Source organism: Castanea sativa, chromosome 11, assembly GCF_040712315.1.
Source record: "Castanea sativa cultivar Marrone di Chiusa Pesio chromosome 11, ASM4071231v1".
Lineage (NCBI taxonomy): Eukaryota > Viridiplantae > Streptophyta > Magnoliopsida > Fagales > Fagaceae > Castanea > Castanea sativa.
In genome coordinates, this window is record NC_134023.1 from 39,476,848 (window position 1) to 39,497,253 (window position 20,406).

Sequence of the window (20,406 nt, forward strand, 5' to 3'; positions counted from 1 at the left end):
TATGAATATATTTCATATTATTAAAATAAATAAACAAAAACAACCAATTTATAGCTACTAAAAAATTTACAACTAATGGAGTAAAAATATTATTAGTGTTACTTAAAAAATATAATGAATAAATGTTTGAAATTATTTTTTGTGATTGGTGACATGTCAATTTGTAAGACATAAGTAGTAAAATTTGTAATATCTCTAGCATCATTCAAAGATAAAATGCTGTGAAAAGTATCATAAATAGTAAAAATTGTGTAAATAATGATATAAAATAAAAATAAAACAATAGTGAAATAGGTGGTTTGGTCACTTTCAAGTTTCAACAAGTAGAAATTTTTTTTTTTTTCATGTGACTACTAATACAAAAAAAAAAAGGAGTCAGGGGGGCAGGTGCCCCCCTCGCCCCCCTCTGGCTTTGCCAGTGAATCCCACACAAGGTTGAAAACACGTTTTAAAAACATGAACCAAGCAAGCTCTATATATTTAAAAATATGAACCAAACAAGCTCTATATTTTTCATGGCAAGGAAATGACATTGCTTGCTCAACAAAAACTAATTTATGACCGACTTAGATTTTTGTGGTTTTCGTTTTCTTTTATTTATTATTTTTATGAAATGTGGCACAGTTGTTAAACCGAACAACTTAAAATATGTCACCCAAACCCATGCAAAGCTTCAACTCTAAAGTCAACCGAATGTCAATTTTAGTAAACCCATTCACTTTTTAATCCTACACAAACCCAACATAAAATTTTGGTATCATGACACAAGAATTTACATTCACTTCTCTAGGGATAGAGTTGGGATTTCAAGTTAAAGGAGCTAAAGAATTGTGAACAATGATTGTTTGGGTAGATTTGTGGAGTTTTGAGGCTAATTTGTGAAATGGCCAAGATTTTGGAGGAAGGGGAGCCAAGTTTTATTTTCCTTAGATCTAATTCAAATTAAGTTGTAATACATCTATAAATAAATAAATAAATTTATTTATTTACTTTTGTATCATCGAACAATACAATACAAATTTTTATTTTTATTTTTTATGTTTCAAGAACCCTGTAACTCAGTAATATAATGTGCAGTTATTTATTAAGAAAGTAATGATTCAAATCATCAATGCTCATAGTTGTGACAATGATTTTTATTTTTATTTGTTTTTAAAAAATCTATTTTCTTTTGTCAAATATAGTACACTCTTCTTTATTAAGAAAGTGATGATACGAAATCACCTATGCTCATTGCTACAAGCCTACAACCATAAATTTTGTTTTTAAAACCTATTTATTGTCAAATATAGGAAACAAATTAAAAAGAAACAACAAAGAAAAAAAAAAAAAAAAAGACAGATAGAAAGAAGGAAAATTGAAAAAGTGAGTAGTACTAGTAGTATATTCAAAAAGAAGAATGTCCCCAATTGATCCGCACACACTGAAACTGAGACATCAACAAATACAAAATCCAGATATCCAACACAAGATAAAGGGCCCTGATTTAATCATCAGTCCTCCGCGACTCACACCCTAAAAAGTCACCTCTCCCTATATTTCTGCGGGACCCACAAACTTCCTCTCTCTCTCTCTCTCTCTTTCTGAAGAATCTCCGCGACGACAGCTCTCGAGTCCAAAACGAAACCCAGAATCAGCTCTCTTTCTCTCTCTCTGCAGAATTCGATCTCCAAGCTCGATTCGTCAATGCCGGTACGTCTCGCTTCGCATTTCAATTCCAATTTTGCTTCAGAGCTCTTCAATTTCTCAGTTTCCGAGTGTGGTGCAATTTTTTTTTTGAATTCGATTCTGAAAAACCCTAGAATTTTTTTTTGTTTGTTTTCTTTTTCAATTTCATCAGTTAGGGTTTCGAAGCTTACGGAGCTCGTTTCGTTGATTTTGTAATCGTTCTTTCTTTTTGAATTCTTCAATTCCCCTGGTGCTTTGTGTGTCTGCTGAATTTCGTTTTCTAAATTATATCAATTTCAGTGTTTTTCCTTAAATGCTTTTTGGTTGTTGAAAATTTAGGGTTTTGGATTGTGTTTAATTTATTATGATGATTTTGAGAGAATGTAGGAAGAGAAAGAATGAAAATTTGGATTTCAGTTAAAAATACTCTGACTTGGTGCTGTAGTTTTTTTTTTTTTGCTGAGTTGAACTTTCTATTTCTGGAAACTGAAATTTCAAGTGTATTTTGCTTTACATTGTGAATTTTTCAACTACTGAACTGGAGTGAGTGAGTGAATGAGTGAGTTTTAACTGTTACGTCCCATAATAATTGTACTCCTGTGCTACTTTATGGAGTAGATAGAGCATGGTCAGCTATTAGGTTGAAGTAAAAAAAAAGGAGTAAACAATGGGTTCTAGAATAATTCTGGGTCATGGGTATTGTAGTTACAGCCACTAGTGTGAATCTATACTAGTGCTTATTTTGGAGTTGCTGACTTTTTTTTTTTTTTTTTTTGGGGTATTAGGTCACTGCTGTAGGGTTTTTAAAGTCATTGGAATGAATTGTTGAGGAGAAATTCTTCTTCAAATTGAGTTTGTTTGATTGGGTTTTAAGTGATGGCGGGAAATGTGAGGTTTGAGTTGTGTTCAGCTAGTCCCGAGGAATTTGCTTTTGGGGGGAACTATACAAATGGGCAGAGGGGAAGTTATACTGGTGCTAGTTTGGATAGGTCTGGAAGCTTTCGTGAGGATGGCGAGAGTCATGTTTTTGGTTCCATTACTAGTTCCCGGGGGAGTGCTACATCGATGGGGGATTTGCCCCCGCTATCTGAGTGTTTGATGTTGGATTTTATTAAAATGGGGGATCAGAAATGTACTCGGTCCGGTGAGCTAAGGAGGCTACTAGGGGTTTCATTTGGGAATAGTGTGGAAGATAATTCATTTGGAGCTGCTCACTCAAAGCCTCCTGTGGCTACGGAGGACCTAAAACGATTTAAAGCAAGTGTGCGAGATGCCTCTGACAAGGCCAGGTAACTTTTTGCATTTTTCTGAAATACAGAAGATTTGTGCTTGAGGTTATCCTGTATTTGTACGATTCCATACATATTACCAAATCCTAATCTTCCCCTCTTTGAATGAGATACTTGAAGTTGTGTTTGATTCAAGATTAATCTCTTTTTCATTATATAGCCCTTGGAAACCTATACCAATGCATGTCTTGTTCTTGGTGTTTTGTTGTCGCTTATAAATAGACCCTGATGTAATTGCGATAACCTAGGATGTAATGTTTTTGTCATTTAAATAGATATTCTCTGCTGAAGATTCAACATTTTTTGGTCAGGGGTAGAGCAAAAAAGCTTGAGAGCTCCTTAAATAAATTGAACAAGTATTGTGAAGCTTTAAACTCAAAGAAGCAACAACGGAGTGATATGACAAACGAAAGATCAGGGGGGTCTAACTTGTTGAAGATGGGAAATCAGATTCAGAGAACTCCTACAGACCTGGCTCAAATACTGGAGGACAGGCCAAAAAATGTTGTTCTAAATAAGCGGGTTCGCTCATCAGTTGCGGAAATACGGGTTTGTATCTAGCAATATTTTAACGTTTGTTCCTTATGTTCATCCTTTAAATTTTATTTTCTCTTCTGTAGTTCTTAGGTGTTCTTGAGGGTCTTCAGCTGGCAATAAAAATAGAATGCGTGTGTGACTTGTATGTTTTGCAATAAAAGCTTGCAAATTTTTTATCTTTCTGGTTTTGCTATTTGAATGGGGCAAATTTTCATCTTGCCAATTATCCAGCAATATTTTAAATCTGTTTTTCATCCTCTTAATTAATTTTCCTTTTTGCAGTTCTTAGATTTTCTTGAGGGTCTTCATATGGCAGTAAAAATAGAGAGTGTGTGTGACTTTTCTTGTATTGTATTGCAAATTTTATATCATTCTGGTTTTGCTATTTGAATAGTGCAAGTTTTCTTCTTGTCAATTAGCTGTTTTAAAAAATGAGGAACAGACAACAAGGAAGAAATGTTGCGCTTTTAGAAAAACAAAGGAAGAGATAACAGAGGAGAGATCATGTCACAAGCAGAAGGCCAACACATAGCAATATAGAAATTAGTGTGTAATACACCATAAGGTTGACATGGAAACAATGATTTAAAAAAAAAATGGCATGAAAAATACACCGAATCTTCCTTCACTCAACTTAAAAAAACTGTCCAAAATTGATGTACAAAATTATAGATGATTTAAAAATTTTCCATTTTCTGTTGGCATGTTTGATCCTTTTAGATCAATATATATTGCTTAATGCTAATTAATTAGGTACATTTGCTTCAAAATTCTCCTGTAACTCAATGTCTGTATTCATTTTGAAATTGCAACATATCTATAATATCTCATTGACTGGTATGCATCTCATTTTTTCCCTCTAAATTATTTAGGCTGAAGGTCGAAATAATTCCTTTTCAAGGCAGCCTCTTGTCATAGGAAAAGATAGAGATATTCTCAAAGATGTTGGTGATGGTTCTGATATTGTTGAAGAAAAGATTCGCCGACTGCCTGTTGGAGGGGAAACATGGGACAGAAAAATGAGAAGGAAACGCTCTATGGGCACTGTCTCTACCAGATCTATAGATGGTGATGTAGAGCCGAAAAGAGTTATGCATCATAAGTTTAACAATGAGTCTGTTCTGCAATCTTCCGATGTCCAAGTTTTTAGGTACATACAAATTTTTATTTTTTTGGTATCACAATGCCCTTATTTACATTTGCTCATGAGATATTGATTCTTGTTTATTGATGGTAGGAGATCCCTTGAAGAATGATATGATTTTTATGTGTGATTCTATCCATTTTCTAGGACAGAAAACGTACTACAGAAAATAAATTATTGTGATATGTTCATGAAACTAAAATTTTCAAGGTGTGGGATATGTTTGTAAGATAGCGCCCCCCCCCCCCCCCCCCTTCCCTTCATCCCTGAGGTGTAGGTTTTATAGTTAATCTTTCACACTACCTGCGATGTAACTATTCTTGGGTGGTGTTTTTTTTTTTTTTAATTTTTAATTTTTTTTATCAATGTTAAATAGTTTTGTAGATAATATAAAAGAAAAAAAAATTGATTAAAGAAAGTGTCAAATCTGCAAATCACCTGACCATGCTTGAAAAGTCATGCATTTAGTTTAAGCAACTTCCATATGGTTGATTAATAGCCAACTGCCAATGACATCTAGGGTCTAGCTCAAATGCCATCTCTTTCCCTTGTAATTGCAAGGTGGAGGGAGAGGACTTGGGTCCAAGGCACATTAGGTGTGTGTAATTCAGTAATAGAATAAAGGTTGATTAATAGCCAACCTTAGAAAAAGAACTCTTTCAAGAAGAATATCAGAAAACAAAAAGCAGGGAAACCTGAACTAAGTTAATTAAGTCCCAATTTTTTTTGGATGGGATTTTTTTTTAGATAGGGGTTGTGAATCCGTTGTTTACTCCCCTGGGGTGGGTCCAAAGGGCCCTGCCTTGGTGATGTTCCACGTTATATATGAAAAAAATTTATATTAAGTTTGTTTTAGACACTCATTTTTTTCACCATGTGAAGAACAAAGTATAAGGAAATATGTGAAGCATGGATGCGCCAAAATGGACATGGGCACATCGCCGACATGGCTACATGTGTGTCCCAATGTTTATTTATTTTTTTATACTCTAGTGCATGAGCATAAACTACTTAGCTTATTAGGGATGGAAACCCCTAAATTACTCAGCAACTAAATCCGTTGGGTGGGGTTAGTTGCCCGTAGGTTCTACTAGCTAGAGGTGAGTCCAAAGGGCTCTTCTCTAGAAAGGTTCCATATGTTATCCCAAAAAAAAAAAAAAAAAGGGACATGGCACTGACAAATCCTGTAGATGCCACAGCAAGACATAAACACATATATGCAAAAATTGAAAAAAGCAAAAGAAAAGAAATAGAGATCTGCTTACACCTGGCATGATCTCCACTGCCGAAAGGCTTCTCGACTGTGGAGTTTGGTTTTTAGATCTTTTGGGTTTTCCTGGGTCTTGCCTAGATCGATTGCGGATACTCTATTCAGTTGGTGGAATTGGCCTGGAAAGCACTCGTCTAGCATTTGGAATTTAGCTCCTTTATGCTTGATGTGGTGTCTCTGGAGGGAACGCAATAGGAGGACGTTCGAGGACATGGAAAGCTCAGACGACCAGCTTTTGGCCTCTCTTAGTGGCACTCTGTTTGATTGGTCTAGGGCTTGGGGACTTACCTCTAGTGATTCCCTCCCTATGTTTCTTAGTTCTCTCCTGTGTACTTAGTTTATTTTCCTCTTTTCTCTTTTTTCTCTCTCTTCCCTGTGTACTTATCTCTCTGCCTTATGTCTTTTGCATAAGGTAGTGTTCTTGAATGCATATATTTTTACCTATAAAAAAAAATGATCTCCACTGCCGAGATAGGGTTTAACTTATGAGCCCCTGTTATTCAGTCTTTAAGCTCTCTCTGTCTCTCTCACCCCAACCACCCTAAGATCGGTGACTGGTGAGCAGCATCGCAGCCCCCTAGTTCTCTCTCTCTTGGCTGTCACTTCCACACTTAGATCAGTGATCAATGAATTGGGCCGGGTTGGTTTTTAGAGCTACCATAGGTTGGGTTGGGTTGGGTTGGGTTGATTTTTCAGCTACCACATGTTGAAGATTTCTCAACCTGAGAAAGCCGGGTTAGTTGAAAAATTACCCCAAAGCCAACCCAGCCTGATTCATTAACACCCCTAATCTAGGCGCTTCACATTAATCACAAGAGAATAACTTTACAAGTTTCTTCTTGATTGTTTGACCCCTTGTACACTCCCTGTGTACTAGGGTGTTCCCTTTTTTGATATCAATAAACTTTTTACTTATCAAAAAATAACTTTACAAGTTTCAAGGTTCTTGGCATCACCATTGTAATCCCTCACTAAACATAACATAGTTCACGGGCTTCTGGAAAATGTAGTAGCTATTGGGAAATGTAGAAGCAAATGATCCATTGATTCTATTTAAGAAAAAGAAAAGGATCCACCAATTCCCTGTCTGCCTTCACATAAACCACCAATCCATGATCACTGGTATTGCACGCATCTTATGCAAATTCTGTTGTAAGGATCTTACTGATTGCTGCGGTCTACATGAGAAAAGTTACCCTTGATAGTGCTTTAATCCTCCAGATAATCCAAGGGAGTGAGATATGACTTCTCAATCCATGATCACTTGTATCGCACGCATCTTCTGCAAATTCTGTTGTAAGGATCTTACTGATTGCTGCGGTCTACATGAGAAAAGTTACCCTTGATAGTGCTTTAATCCTCCAGATAATCCAAGGGAGTGAGATATGACTTCTCAATCCATGATCACTTGTATCGCACGCATCTTCTGCAAATTCTGTTGTAAGGATCTTACTGATTGCTGCGGTCTACATGAGAAAAGTTACCCTTGATAGTGCTTTAATCCTCCAGATAATCCAAGGGAGTGAGATATGACTCCTCAATTTAAAGCTTTTGTGATAGGTTTTAACTTGAAAACCTATTCTTGTAGAAGGAATCCAAATTATTCTATCCTCTTCCATTGGAGTAGTACTGACAGCATACTAGACCTCTAAAAACTGGGTCATGGGCTCTAGTTCCCAGTGTTGGTAAAAATGTCAAGCGCAGTAAAGCGCGCATGCTTCTAAGAGCCTAGGCGCAAAGTGCAAACATTGAAGTAAAACGTAGAGTGGAGCTAGTTATTCTACTTCTATAATTTACTACTACTGTTCATTAAGAATAAGATTGCTACACAGAGCTTTCAACAATCGCTATGCTATGCGCTATGTGGCTCTATTAATCCCATCATTCAATGCACATTTTAAAAATATAATTAATAACCTTTGATAAATATATTCATAGCATATAATAAAAAAAAAACTAAAAATTAAAAATTTTTATATTTGACCTATTAAGTGCAATTGTATAATGTTTGAAAGTTCTGATTTTACTTAAGTTATTTCAATTTCTTATAACTTTTATATAGTAAATTGAAAACAATTATCAGTGGATAATATGATAATAACTTAGTTATAGAAAGTTTAAACATAACATTTTATATAATTCTTTGTGCAAGAAAAATATTTTTACTTATCAGAAAAAAAAAATCTTTATGCTTTATAAAAATACATAACCATCAAATGAGGTATATATAGTTCAATTAACATACATCTAAAAGGAAAATACCCAAAAAAAAAATAGTAATTAACCTTTTTTATATCTTTTGACATGTAAATAAAAAAATTGCTTGTGTAATACAACATTTTAAGGATAGTTTGTGTATAATAAATCAATGGTCCATTTCATAACCTTCAAGATCAAGCAATTAACTTAACGATTCATATTTTTTTTAGTAATAAAATAAAAAAGCGTGCTTTGTGCTTCTTCAGAAAGCGCCAAAAAAGTGTGCCTAAAGTGCACTTCATTAAATGTGCTTTGCTTTGGCCAAGTGAAGCACTTAGACCTTGGGGCTTTGAGTTTTAAGTGCGCTTTTAACAACATAAATTTCCCAGCCATAAAGAATGTTCCAATGAACTCCAATTGTATTATTGATTTCCCTTTTATTTGGCTAGCAGAATTGGTTTAGAAAGATTTCTTCGGCCATCTGGAATATGGCGCCACCATGTTTGATGTGGTTAGTGTGGAAAGAAAGAAATTTGCACACTTTTGAGACACCAAGAGATCTTTAGAGCAACTGAAATCCTCTTTGGTTTGTACTTTGTTCGAGTTGTCTGGGGCTTGGGGATTTACACATTATACTTCCATTTTTGAGTTTCAAAACTCCCTTTATACTAATTCTTGGTAATCCTTTTTGATACTTTGTGTTCATCATTGTGAACATGAAGGTAATTATATTTTTCAAGAGAACAGCATCACTTAAATAAATAAGAACTATTGACTTTTTTTTAATATTTGTATGGATTTGTTTTGCTTATTAGCTAGAAACTATCTTGTTGCTCATGTATTGTATTTTTTTTAAGTGATTTTTTTTTCTAATTGGTACTTAAATAGTTTCAGAATTTGACTTGGAGATGGTAATAATAAATAGTGTGTAACTATATTTTTTTCTTAATGAATTATTCAATACCTTGTCTTTGTCTCTGATTCTTTTTTGTATTATAAGAAATGAATTACATGTAAAAAATTCTAAAAGATGTGCAGATTCACAATAATCAAAACTTCTAGTCTAGCTGTATGTTACAGTCATAGATAAAATAGCAAAGTTAATTGACTGTTTTCCCCCTTTACCCCACTGATCTGATGAATGTCAACTAGGATGGTTGAATTCCACGTGTGACAACTATCTAAGAAAGATTTGAGCTCTTATGAGATAGGAAACCTTTGAGTAGCTATTACAAGAGGAAGATTTACTGAAGTGCGAATTTAAGAAAACACTGACTTCTAATGAATGGGTGGTGCCTATAAGACTGTCGGAACTTTCAGACAGTTTGGCTGGTCAAAATGTAAGTCGAAAATCTATAGAGCTATTCTATCATATCTGATGTGGACTGTTTGGAGAGAAGGAATTTGCACATTTTTGGAGACAAAGGACATTTGGTAATCCAGTTCAAGTTGTAGATGGTGGGTAGGTTATTCGGATGGAGCAGGCTACTTTGCAATCCCTTGCTTTTGATTCTGATCTTTTGGTTTTTTGGACGGTCTATATCTTGGTGGACATGTTTTACTTTTCCTTTTTGTTTGAGTGTCCTGTAGTATATTCCTTTTGTACTTGGGTCATCCCATTTTCAATTTTAATGAAATTCTTTATTACTGATAAAAAAAAAACTTATATGTTTCAGCTGATACAGATGTAAATTTGCTTAATGTGAAAGAAGGTCAAAAAGGGACGTGGGGCTCTCAGGGGATGGTAGAGACTGTCTTGAAGCTCATATTGATCCCCCCTTCCCCCTCCAAAAAAAAGAAGAAAAACCTCAAACACTTGTTATCATTATGCTGTTGTGACCTCCATTTTTGTCTTTGAAATTTATTTCCTATATTTAGACATTTGACTCATTTTGTTTACTGTCTATATACTAAGTTATTCCCTCATGGGTTCTTGTAAACTGCATTTTTTCACATTAAAATTACTAAAAAATAAAAATCGTTTATCCTACTACTCTTTTATTGGAAACATTAGTAGACGTTTGCATCTTTGTTGTCTCCGAAACGTTTTAATTCTGTTTATCATTGGGTTGTGTATTGTTTGTTCCCTGTGGACTTGAGCATTATTTTGTCTTGTTTTTGTGCATTCTGAAATAAGGGACAAAAAATGTCCAAAACTTCAAATCTTGCAGATCAGGATCCTCTAGCGTTAGTAGCAGTGTTAACAAGTTAGATGGTACTTCCCTTCCTGCTAGTTCAAGTGCCCGTGCAATTTCCAAGAATGAATGGGACAAAGCTTCTCTTTCAAGGGATTCAGTTGCATTGAGTAAGGAGCGAATTATAGCAAAGGGAAACAATAAGTATGTATGCACTCCTTAGGATCATTCTTGTACTTGGTCCCTGACTTGTACTTCTAGTAGTTGGAGCTCCATTAAAAAATTTTCTGAATGCTTTTTATATTATGATATTTGATTCTAACCTCATTGTAATGTTTGATTTATCATAACTATGTTTAGGTTAAATAGTTGTGAGGATAATTCTATAGTCAGTCCTTATCCGTTAACAAAGGGAAAGGCTCCACGGGCACCACGATCTAGCCCTGCAATGGCAGGAAGCTCATCTCCTAATCTTCCTCGCAGTTCTGGGGTACCTGAAGTGTGCGAACAACCTACAAGCATAAGCAAATTCCATTCAGTGAATGGGACAAACAATCGGAAGCGTCCTGTGCCCACAGGGTCATCCTCTCCCCCCATGGCTCAATGGGTTGGTCAGAGACCACAAAAAATCTCTCGCACACGAAGAACAAATCTGGTGTCTCCTGTGTCAAGCAACGATGAAGTGCAGATATCAGAAGGGGGCTTGCCTTCTGATTTAGGTGCTAAAGTAACTTCCATTGGGTCCAATGGGTTGCTTCTTGCCAGGAATAACATCAAACAATTTAGAGTGAAACATGAACATGTTTCATCCCCAGCCAGATTATCTGAAAGTGAAGAAACTGGTGCTAGTGAAAATCTTGAAAGTAGATCGAATGATAAAGGATTGGGAAAATTTGAAGTCGATGAAACAGCAATAAATTCTCTTCAGAATGTTGTTCCTCCCATATTGTTTACAAAGAAGAATAAATTACTGAATAAGGAAGAAACTGGAGATGGCGTGCGGAGACAAGGAAGGAGTGGTAGAGGCACATCAGTTTCTAGGGCTATTAATTCACCTATAACAGAGAAACTGGAGACTTCAGCTTCAACAAAGCCACCTAGAAGTACGAGGCCTAGTTCTGAAAAAAGTGGAAGGTATTGAAAAATTATCTGCAGATGGGATGAAAGTTTCGCTTTCTCTCTCTCCCTCCACAGTGTTTTTTTAAATATTTTTTTAAGCTAAATATCATAGTTGTTACATTCAATCCATGTATGCGTATTTTTCAGTAAGTCAGGCCGACCTCCAGTAAAGAAATTTTCGGATCGCAAGGCCTTTACTCGTCTTGGGCATATGTCAACTGGCGGTTCTCCAGATTTAACTGGTAAAATCTCAAAATATTCCATGTTAAATTTCAAAATATTCCATCTTTTTGTGATTTTTTATATGCAGAATGGAATCACCATTTTTCCTCATAGTTTTGATAGTCCTACTAATTTGTTTCATTATATTCTCAGAAATTTTAGAGGATCCTTTTTCTTTCATTCCTTGTTGGAATGGACTAGAGCTTTACAATTTTTTCTTGTGTTATACTGTGTTAGATTTGTTGGAGCATTGTAATTTGAGATGCTGAGGTTGTTAGGGATCCTTGTCCTTGTTGTTAAAGGATGGACCATAGCCTTGGTTTGAGATTGCTTAGGCGAGTCCCATGCGAGTACATGTTATAAGTTCACAGAAAAATATTTTGTAAACCCTTATCTTTATAGTTTATTTATAATACTCATTAAGTACTATTATATTTTTTTTGTTTGATAAGCAAAAGTAATAGATAATATTGCTTACTAATTAGTATTATATTTGAGAATTAGTTATATTACATGTTATTAAAAAGAGTGGAAATCATAAATTCAGTATATGAACACATTGTTTGAATGAACTCACAAATATTCATTATATTGACTAACTTAACCACATAATTATTTTCTATATATTTTATTGCATGTATTATTAAATTTGCTTTTATGTTTTGCTGGTTTTTATTTCAATTTTTTTAAAAGCAACTAAATCTGAACATGAATGCCATATTTTTAATCAGTTGTTTTCAATATAAATCTTTGAAAAATAACCATATAAATTACCAACTCTTGTGTCTTAGTGGCATTGCTTGGAAGAACCCAAATATAAATCTTCCCTCCCAGCACGTTGTGAGCCAAAAAAAAAAAAATGATAAACCCCTTTTTATATTAATAATTAGTGCACTTCCTAAAAAGAATTAATACTTAAAAATGAATGCATGTACATCATTACAAATGATAATAAATTAATATTTTGTCATAAAAGCTTTTTTGATGAATTGAAAAGAATACTAGAAATATTGAAAGAAATGTTTATAAGTTTTGGTGAGTTGGAAGGCTATTAAAGAGTATTCTCTTTCTACTTATCCAAAAAAAGAGTATTCTCTATCTTTCTCAAGGAATGTGTCACATGGAAAAACATTTGGTTATTGCAGCTTGAAATAAAATGCGTTGAACAAAATTATTAGTTGGGAACTTGGGATACATATAGTGGACTTTTAGTTTGAAGATTGATTAGCCAACACATTAGTTTACATACTTGGCATTTACATACTTGGCATTTACAAGTTGGCAAGCCATTTATGCTGCACAAGATATCAATATACATCCTGCTAAGTGGTTGTGCAAAAAATCTACCAAAATTTAAATACATTGGAAATAACATTTTGCATTATTGAATATAAATAAAGAATTCATTAAAACCTTTGCTTATGTGGAAGGTTAAATGAATAGTAACTATTTTCTTTTCAAGGAAGAGTGAGACATGGCATTGATTAAAAGATGAGGTGGAAGAACTTAAAAAAAATGTGCCACTGGCAGAACCTCTACTCTTACACATGAGGTTTCTACTAGATTTGTTTACTATTTACTTTGCATTACCAGGTTGCTCTTGTGATTTCAATCCACCAAATTTTAGCATTAAAGTAACACTTTCAGCCTTTCCACATAATTGAATCCTAAATCCTAATTCCACATAATTGCATACCTATCTAGGCACTTAACATCCGTTCACTTTTGAGCAACCATATACCTTAAGGCTTAAACGACAGCCTTCTCTTATACCATTAATAGGCCTCAAGCCAACTTATATTCCTTCCTACCATATTATCGTAGCCCTATCTCTCCTTGAAACCCAGAATACACTGCTGTCAGAGAATATCCCTTTTTTTATGACGATTAAACCCCTCAAGGTATGGGCCAGTGGGACCACCCCCGAGGGTCAAATCTTGGATACCTACACAACCCCATTGAGCAGGCATTGGGTAAATCATGGCATGCCTTAGCTAGGAGTCGAACCAGTGCCATCTGGGTTTACAATTAGTCCAGACACTCTCCCTTGCCACAGCCGTCAGAGAATATCCTCCCACCATATTCTTGCTTCTAGCTATGTAAAACCTATCAAATATTCAAATTTTTATTGCCTGGATCAATCTTTTAGCCTCTGGACCCAATTCCATGGTCTTTTCTGAAGTCACTGAAAGCTTTCAAGTAAATATCCATAAAGTCCATTGCTGCTGCTTCTTTCGTACATCAGAAACTCCCAATTGCTTAAGTTTTTGTCTGGTTCACAGTTTTGTCCATCAAACCACTGGTTTGGTATGGTTTTAATAATTATGACTAAAGAAGATATTGAAAGTTTGAAATTTATTTTTGTTTACATATGCATCTATATTTGTCTCTTTGCATGTTAGACTTCATTTCTGATATATATTTCTATGAAAATTGCATTTTCTTCTTTCTATTACATAATTCCTATTATTCTTTTCAAAGACATAGTTGTCAGATACATATTTAAAAGTTAAAATAAGATATATGTAAGCTGATTTCTTGTTGATATGATATTCTGTTGTTTATGATTTCCAGGTGAATCAGATAATGATCGCGAAGAACTCTTAGCAGCTGCCCATTTTGCTTCTAACGCCCACTGTATGTTTTTAAACTCAATATCTTTGATTTTTTTCTTTCGAAAATTGAAATATGTACATAAATGCTTTTCTCCTCATGTTTGGGCATTTTTCATAAAAAAAAAATAAAAATATTTCTTACTTACAGATCTGGCCTGTTCAAGTCCATTTTGGAAGCAGATGGAACCAATTTTTGCTTCTGTTAGCTTAGAAGATGCATCCTATTTGAAGCAGCAGGTGGTAGCTAGAAAGTTGAGCTAGAAAGATTTTTTAATCATACTTTCAGTTAGTTTCAAGCAGTCTCTCATATCTACTTTTTGTTGTCTATGTTCTTATTTGGTCCAGCTGAAACTTACAGAGGAAAATCATGAAAGATTGTTTCAGATTCTTGGTCATGGCAACAATGTTTTGGTAATGTCTATGAGCAGATAATTGCTTGTTCGAATGTATCTTCTGGTAGTTAAGGACTCATTCTTGCCCAGCACGATAAAAGCTCTCTCTCTCTCTCTTGGCCTGGCTTTGCTTTAAAATAGCAACATGCATCATTTGATGTCCTTTTACAAGCATATAACCTGAGGCCCAGTTACTTGTGAAAAAAAGAGACATCTGGGTACATACCTTTGCAATAACAAAAGCCTGTTCAGATTTCTGCTGCTGGAAATAAACTCTTCCTTTTTTTTTTCTCCTGGGAATTTCACAGGCCAAATCCCATTCTTAAGAGACTGTTGCACAAAACTAATTTAAAATCTATCAGTAGAAATTGTTGGTAGAAAAATATTTTTGCCTAAGGGGTGATGGTAGTCTAAAGCTTTACTTATGACATTATTGAGTTAATCCTTGCCTTGTAATGATGTCCACTAATCTCACTTGTCCTGAAAATGAAGTGCTATATAAAAGCACAATGGTTTGGTCTTCATGGTATGTAACATCAATGAAATCATCTCATGGTTTTTGATTACTATTATGTTCTGCTGACAAACATTCTCTCTGATATTTAAAAGCATGAATAAATTCCATGTTACTGATCTATCCTTGCTAATTTCTGCCATAATTGTTGCTCCATTGGTCCAATTGAATATATTCTCCATTTCAATTGGCAGTCTCTTATAATTGTACCTACATGGACATCTTATTTTGCCTCAACATTCTCATCTCTGTTTAATTAATGTTGGACATCTCTTGTCTCGGATTCATTGATTGACAAAAAATGAAAGAAAAACAAATTTGGAGAACAAGCAATATATTTTTAAAAATTCTTGTGGTTCTTGAACATAGTAGTTCTAACTCTATCCCATTTTCTCAGGGTGCACCAGAACATGGAAAGAACTTTTTGTCCCAAGCTCTCAATTCTGGAGAAAGGCAGAGAAGTTTGCAAGAACAAAATGTGTCAAATGGGCTTATTAAGACTGGTAGTGTGAATGACGAATATCAGGACATTGGTCCTGTTGGAAAATTTGATTCAGAAAGAATGACAAAAGTTACCCCATTGTACCAAAGAGTGTTGTCAGCTCTTATTGAGGAAGAAGAAACTAAAGAATTTGAAGAAAACAATGGAGAAAGAGATATGTCTTACCAATATAGTGGAAATGATTCTCCTAATGATACAAGTCTCCATATTGACGGTGATCATACAAACAGGGTCAAGACTGAATCTGAATCTGAGTCCATGTTGAGTCTTCAAACTCAGAGACAATGTGCTGTCAACAGATTTTCTTGTAATGGGAGCACTAACTGCACCAGGGGCACTAGCATCGACAATAAGTTATCTAATGGCAATCTGTTCCAAGGAGATAATGGATTTCTGCATTCAAATATTGAGATGTTCCCCCAGTTTTCTGAATATGGTGTTGATGAGCCACTAGCTGAAGATAAAAATGCTTCTGGCATTTACCCTGTTGACTGCCGATATGATCAAATGTGTCTAGAGGACAAAATCCTGTTGGAGCTGCAGAGTGTTGGCCTATATCCAGAGACAGTGGTGAGTAATATATTTACATTAACCATGAGTGTGTTGCCAGTTATCTGGAACGGTTTTGTCACTTAATTCCTTTAGGATCCTTCTTTCTTTTCTCTAGTTTTAAAGAAGTGTGGAATCAATCTCTCTCTCTCTCTGTCTCTCTCTCTCTCTCTCACTCTCTAACCATGAGTACGTGCATGCACATGTATGCCAATTTTTTTTTTCTTTAAACAAGTTGATCATATTTTCAACCTCCACCCCCCCCTCCCTTGGGTGTCTTGTCACAGCCTGATCTGGCAGATGGAGATGATGAACAAATTAATCAAGATATTGTTGAATTACAGAAGGAACTTCGCCAACAGGTTATGTTTCTGATTGTTACTATTTTTGGATGTTTCTAATATTCCAAATTTTATTCTCTCAAGCAGAAATTTAAGTACAGTTTAATTTGATCCATTGTATTCTTGAATTTTGTTTAGATTTTTATGGAAGTGTTTCTGGTTGTGTGTTACTAAGCACTTTTTTTTGGTTGTTGCCGTCTATTTATAACTGATTCTGCAGGTTGATAAAAATAAGGTGCACTTGAACAAAATTATTAAGGCAATTGATGAAGGAAAGGAAATGGAAGAGCGGTAGGATTTTCAGTAAATGAAATGTGTTTTAGAGTCTGTTCTGTATGAACGTCAATCATTAAATCATTTCTTTGAATTCTGTTAAAATTTCATATTGCAGGGCCCCTGAGCAGGTTGCGATGGACAGGCTTGTTGAATTGGCTTACAGGAAGCAGCTGGTAACTTACCCCCCTCCAAATTGGAAGTTACTTATTTACTTTATGATGAGTAATAATATGAATCATAATGACACCTCAAGGGGCAAAATGGATGTAGGTTGTGTGCAAGGGCGAAAAGATAATAGAAAGAATGAAAGATACTAGAGTGGGGTGGGGGAGTATCTTTTAAATTTAGATGATCTTCAATAACAGCAACTCACTGCAAGACTGTTCTCTCAAGATGTTCAAAATTATGCATTTTATCTCTCCAACATTAACCTTTTTTTTTTCCTTAAAAGTGTTGATATTTAAAAGGAATTTTATTGTCATATATTTTATTTCTGTTTCGGCATAGTGTGGGGCCGGGGGAGTATATTTTATATTTAAGCTTCATGTTCAAAGACCTAGTGTTCTAATAATTACTTGACTGTAAATTATATATTTCAATTAAAAGTGCCTCACAGTTTGGCTTTTGAAAAATTGTTTTAATTATACATGATATGCTTTGCTGTATTTATCATTCACCTTTGACTAATATTGACAGGCCACTAAGGGAAGTAGTGCATCCAAAGGTGGGGTCACAAGGGTTTCAAAACAAGTTGCCTCAGCTTTTATGAAGAGGACCCTCTCTAGATGTCGGCAATTCGAAGATACAGGAAAAAGCTGTTTCACTGAGCCTCCACTTCGAGATGTCATTTTTGCTGCACCTCCTTTTGGCAATGCTGAAGAATCTATGAATTGCAATGGCTCTACAGTTGCTATAAATTTGCCCCTTGAAACTGAAAGCTCTCAACAAGAGCCTGGGAAATCAGGTTTGTAATCTTTATTTTTCTGATTTTCATGGAATATGTACTTTTGGTAATTTGTCCAGTACAGTGGTCATCCTATATTGCTAGGAATTGAATAGTGGAGGTGTATGGTTAGGGACTATTTATATAGACAAACCGCTCATGATGTTGGAATTTTGTTCCAAACAACTCCCAAGTTTTTCAGTTTTTTACCTCAACAAGTTTCTTACACTAGCTTAGTTTTACTTAATAAATTGGGTTTTCTGTTCTTACAGGCTCCTTCCTCAGTAGGGCTGAGCGGCATGATATTTTTAGTGATAAAACTGGCAGCGGTTCATTTGATGTTTTTGGAAATCTTACGTACCCATCCGACCATGAGTTTGCCAAAACTGGGCCCATATTTAACCGAGGGAAGAAGAAGGAAGTGCTGCTTGATGATGTTGGTGGCAATGCTTCCTCAAGAGCCTTATCGACTCTTAGTAATACACAAGTTGGTGGAACAAAGGGAAAGAGAAGTGAGAGAGAAAGGGACAAAGATACATTAGGCAGAAGTTCTGTTACCAAAGCCAGCCGTACATCACAGGGTAACTTTAAGGGTGAACGTAAAACAAAAACAAAGCCCAAGCAGAAGATAGCTCAGCTATCAACTTCGGTAACTGGATCTGTTAACAAGGTTACAGAAACAACTCATCCTGAAGTGAATGCCAATGGTAGTGATAAAAAAGGAGACACAGGACTGATTTCCTGTGGTGAAACTCCTCAGGATTCATCTAAAGAGATCAAGGAACCACTAGATTTTGCCAACTTGCAGTTGCCTGAATTAGACCCTTTGGAACTAGGTGGGCCTCAAGATATAAGTTCTTGGTTGAACATTGATGATGACACTCTTCAAGACCATGATACAGAGGGCCTTGACATACCTATGGATGACCTCTCAGATTTGATTATGATTCCATGAAGACAGTATACTGTATATTCCCATGGATTTTTCAACTATTTAGATAAGAATGATGGTGCTGTTGCTGGGGGACAACCTGCCAATATAATTTATGCCTCCAGCTATTGGCACTTGTAATTACCCCATTCTTTTTGTATACTTTTTGAAAGAAGTAATCAATGAAAAAGAGAAAATATATCTTTACTGTTTATTTGATCCAGATAATATCTCACTTTTTTTACAATTTACATTTACCTTTAATTGCCTTTTTCTGTTTATCTTGTTCAATAAACTTTGCGACTTCTTGATTGTATCACTTCTGTTTTATAGTACTTGTTGGAATATGTGTGCAAGTGAAAAGTTCTGGCCCCTAAAATTTGGATAATGTCGTAGGCCTTCATGTGGCACTTGATTTTAGATATGCACCCACAAGTATATTATTGTGTTACATATTTGTTTTCTTTGGTAGATGAACTATCTAACAACTGTTGTCTTCAAAACTAAATTGCAATTGAGCATGTTGTAGAATTTTGTTCACTGTTACTAGGATTAAGCTGTAAAATATTGTTACTTGTTTTTTGCTCCACTTCTATAGTAGGTTAAAACTTCTTAGGCTCAATAGCTGGCAATCGCTGCCTTAGGGGAAATTTTAGGTTTATGCTTAGTTTTTTATTTTATTTTATATATATTTTTTGTGTGATGAAAAATAGTAACAATGTTTCTGTAATCCTAGATTATATTCTAGCTGGTATTCATGTCTCCAGCATTTTGTTCTGAATGTCTTGACAGTCTGAATAACTTTTTTAAACAATTGAGATGCATTGGTGGGAGGATCGCTAAAATTTGCCTTTTAGTGTTGAACAGACCATTCTTGGGGACCCATCCTTGTGCCACATAAATATTGGAAGCCTCATATTTGTTTCATTGTATGGTTCCCTTTATAAACTGAAATTTGAAGCTCCGAAAAGTTGTCTTTAGAATCTCTTATGGTTTGTTATTTTTTCATATTTTGGAATGATTCTAATGCTTTGAACTGGGAAATATCTGGAAGAGTGTCATTTGGGTGGCAACTATCAAGCATGAAGTCAGTCATATATCTGTTTGGAGTATTTAAATTCATGTTCAGGAGCTGTTATAATCAAATTTGTCCGCATTGATCAGGAATAGAGATCGGTGTAGGAACATAATGGACAAAATTGCCCTTATTAATCATGGTTGTGTTTCCTTCATTCTTTATTATTATTATTATTATTATTATTATTATTATTATTATTATTATTATTATTATTATCTTTTTGCTTCTCTAATTGTTAGTTGGCTTTGTTTTTGATAAAGCTTGTCTTTCATCCATCTTTTCGTGTGTTCTTGATTTGTGCTGTTGCAGGTGGATTTTCAGAAGATGCTTGTCCTGAATTTATCTCATAATATGTTTGTGCCATTGCTACATATCTTTACTGTGAGGTGTGAAGAAGGTGAAGAAATTTGTTTTTACTGTGACTGAGGTATTTATGTCTTGCTATCATAAATAAATGCTGGTTTTGTTCTATTTATGTTGTTGATTTGTGTGCATTTGTTTCCTGAAATTCACATCTGGTTCTGATTATTGTTTATTTGGTGGTTGGAATATGCAAGGTCAGAAGATCAAAGGATGGTTATATGTACGCAAAAGCTACATTCGGTACCATTGCAGCTCCTGCTGTAGTATTGCTTGACATAAAATTTGGTCTGTGCTGCTATCTGTCTGTTAGTTTTGTTTG

At 35.0% G+C, this 20,406-nt stretch overlaps 1 protein-coding gene across 1 annotated transcript; it reads left to right on the forward strand.

Annotated features, from left to right (window-relative positions):
• Positions 1-1,557: 1,557 nt before the first annotated feature.
• On the forward strand, positions 1,558-18,869 carry LOC142617085 (uncharacterized). The gene is made up of 16 exons (XM_075789778.1): positions 1,558-1,692; positions 2,454-2,957; positions 3,269-3,506; positions 4,367-4,644; positions 10,279-10,446; positions 10,603-11,376; positions 11,509-11,603; positions 14,158-14,220; positions 14,347-14,435; positions 14,544-14,609; positions 15,502-16,176; positions 16,443-16,517; positions 16,717-16,787; positions 16,888-16,945; positions 17,469-17,736; positions 17,988-18,869. Exons 2-16 carry the CDS (start codon positions 2,545-2,547, stop codon positions 18,668-18,670), a joined length of 4,014 nt encoding a protein of 1,337 aa, XP_075645893.1. The 5' UTR covers positions 1,558-1,692; positions 2,454-2,544; the 3' UTR covers positions 18,671-18,869.
• Positions 18,870-20,406: the final 1,537 nt, after the last annotated feature.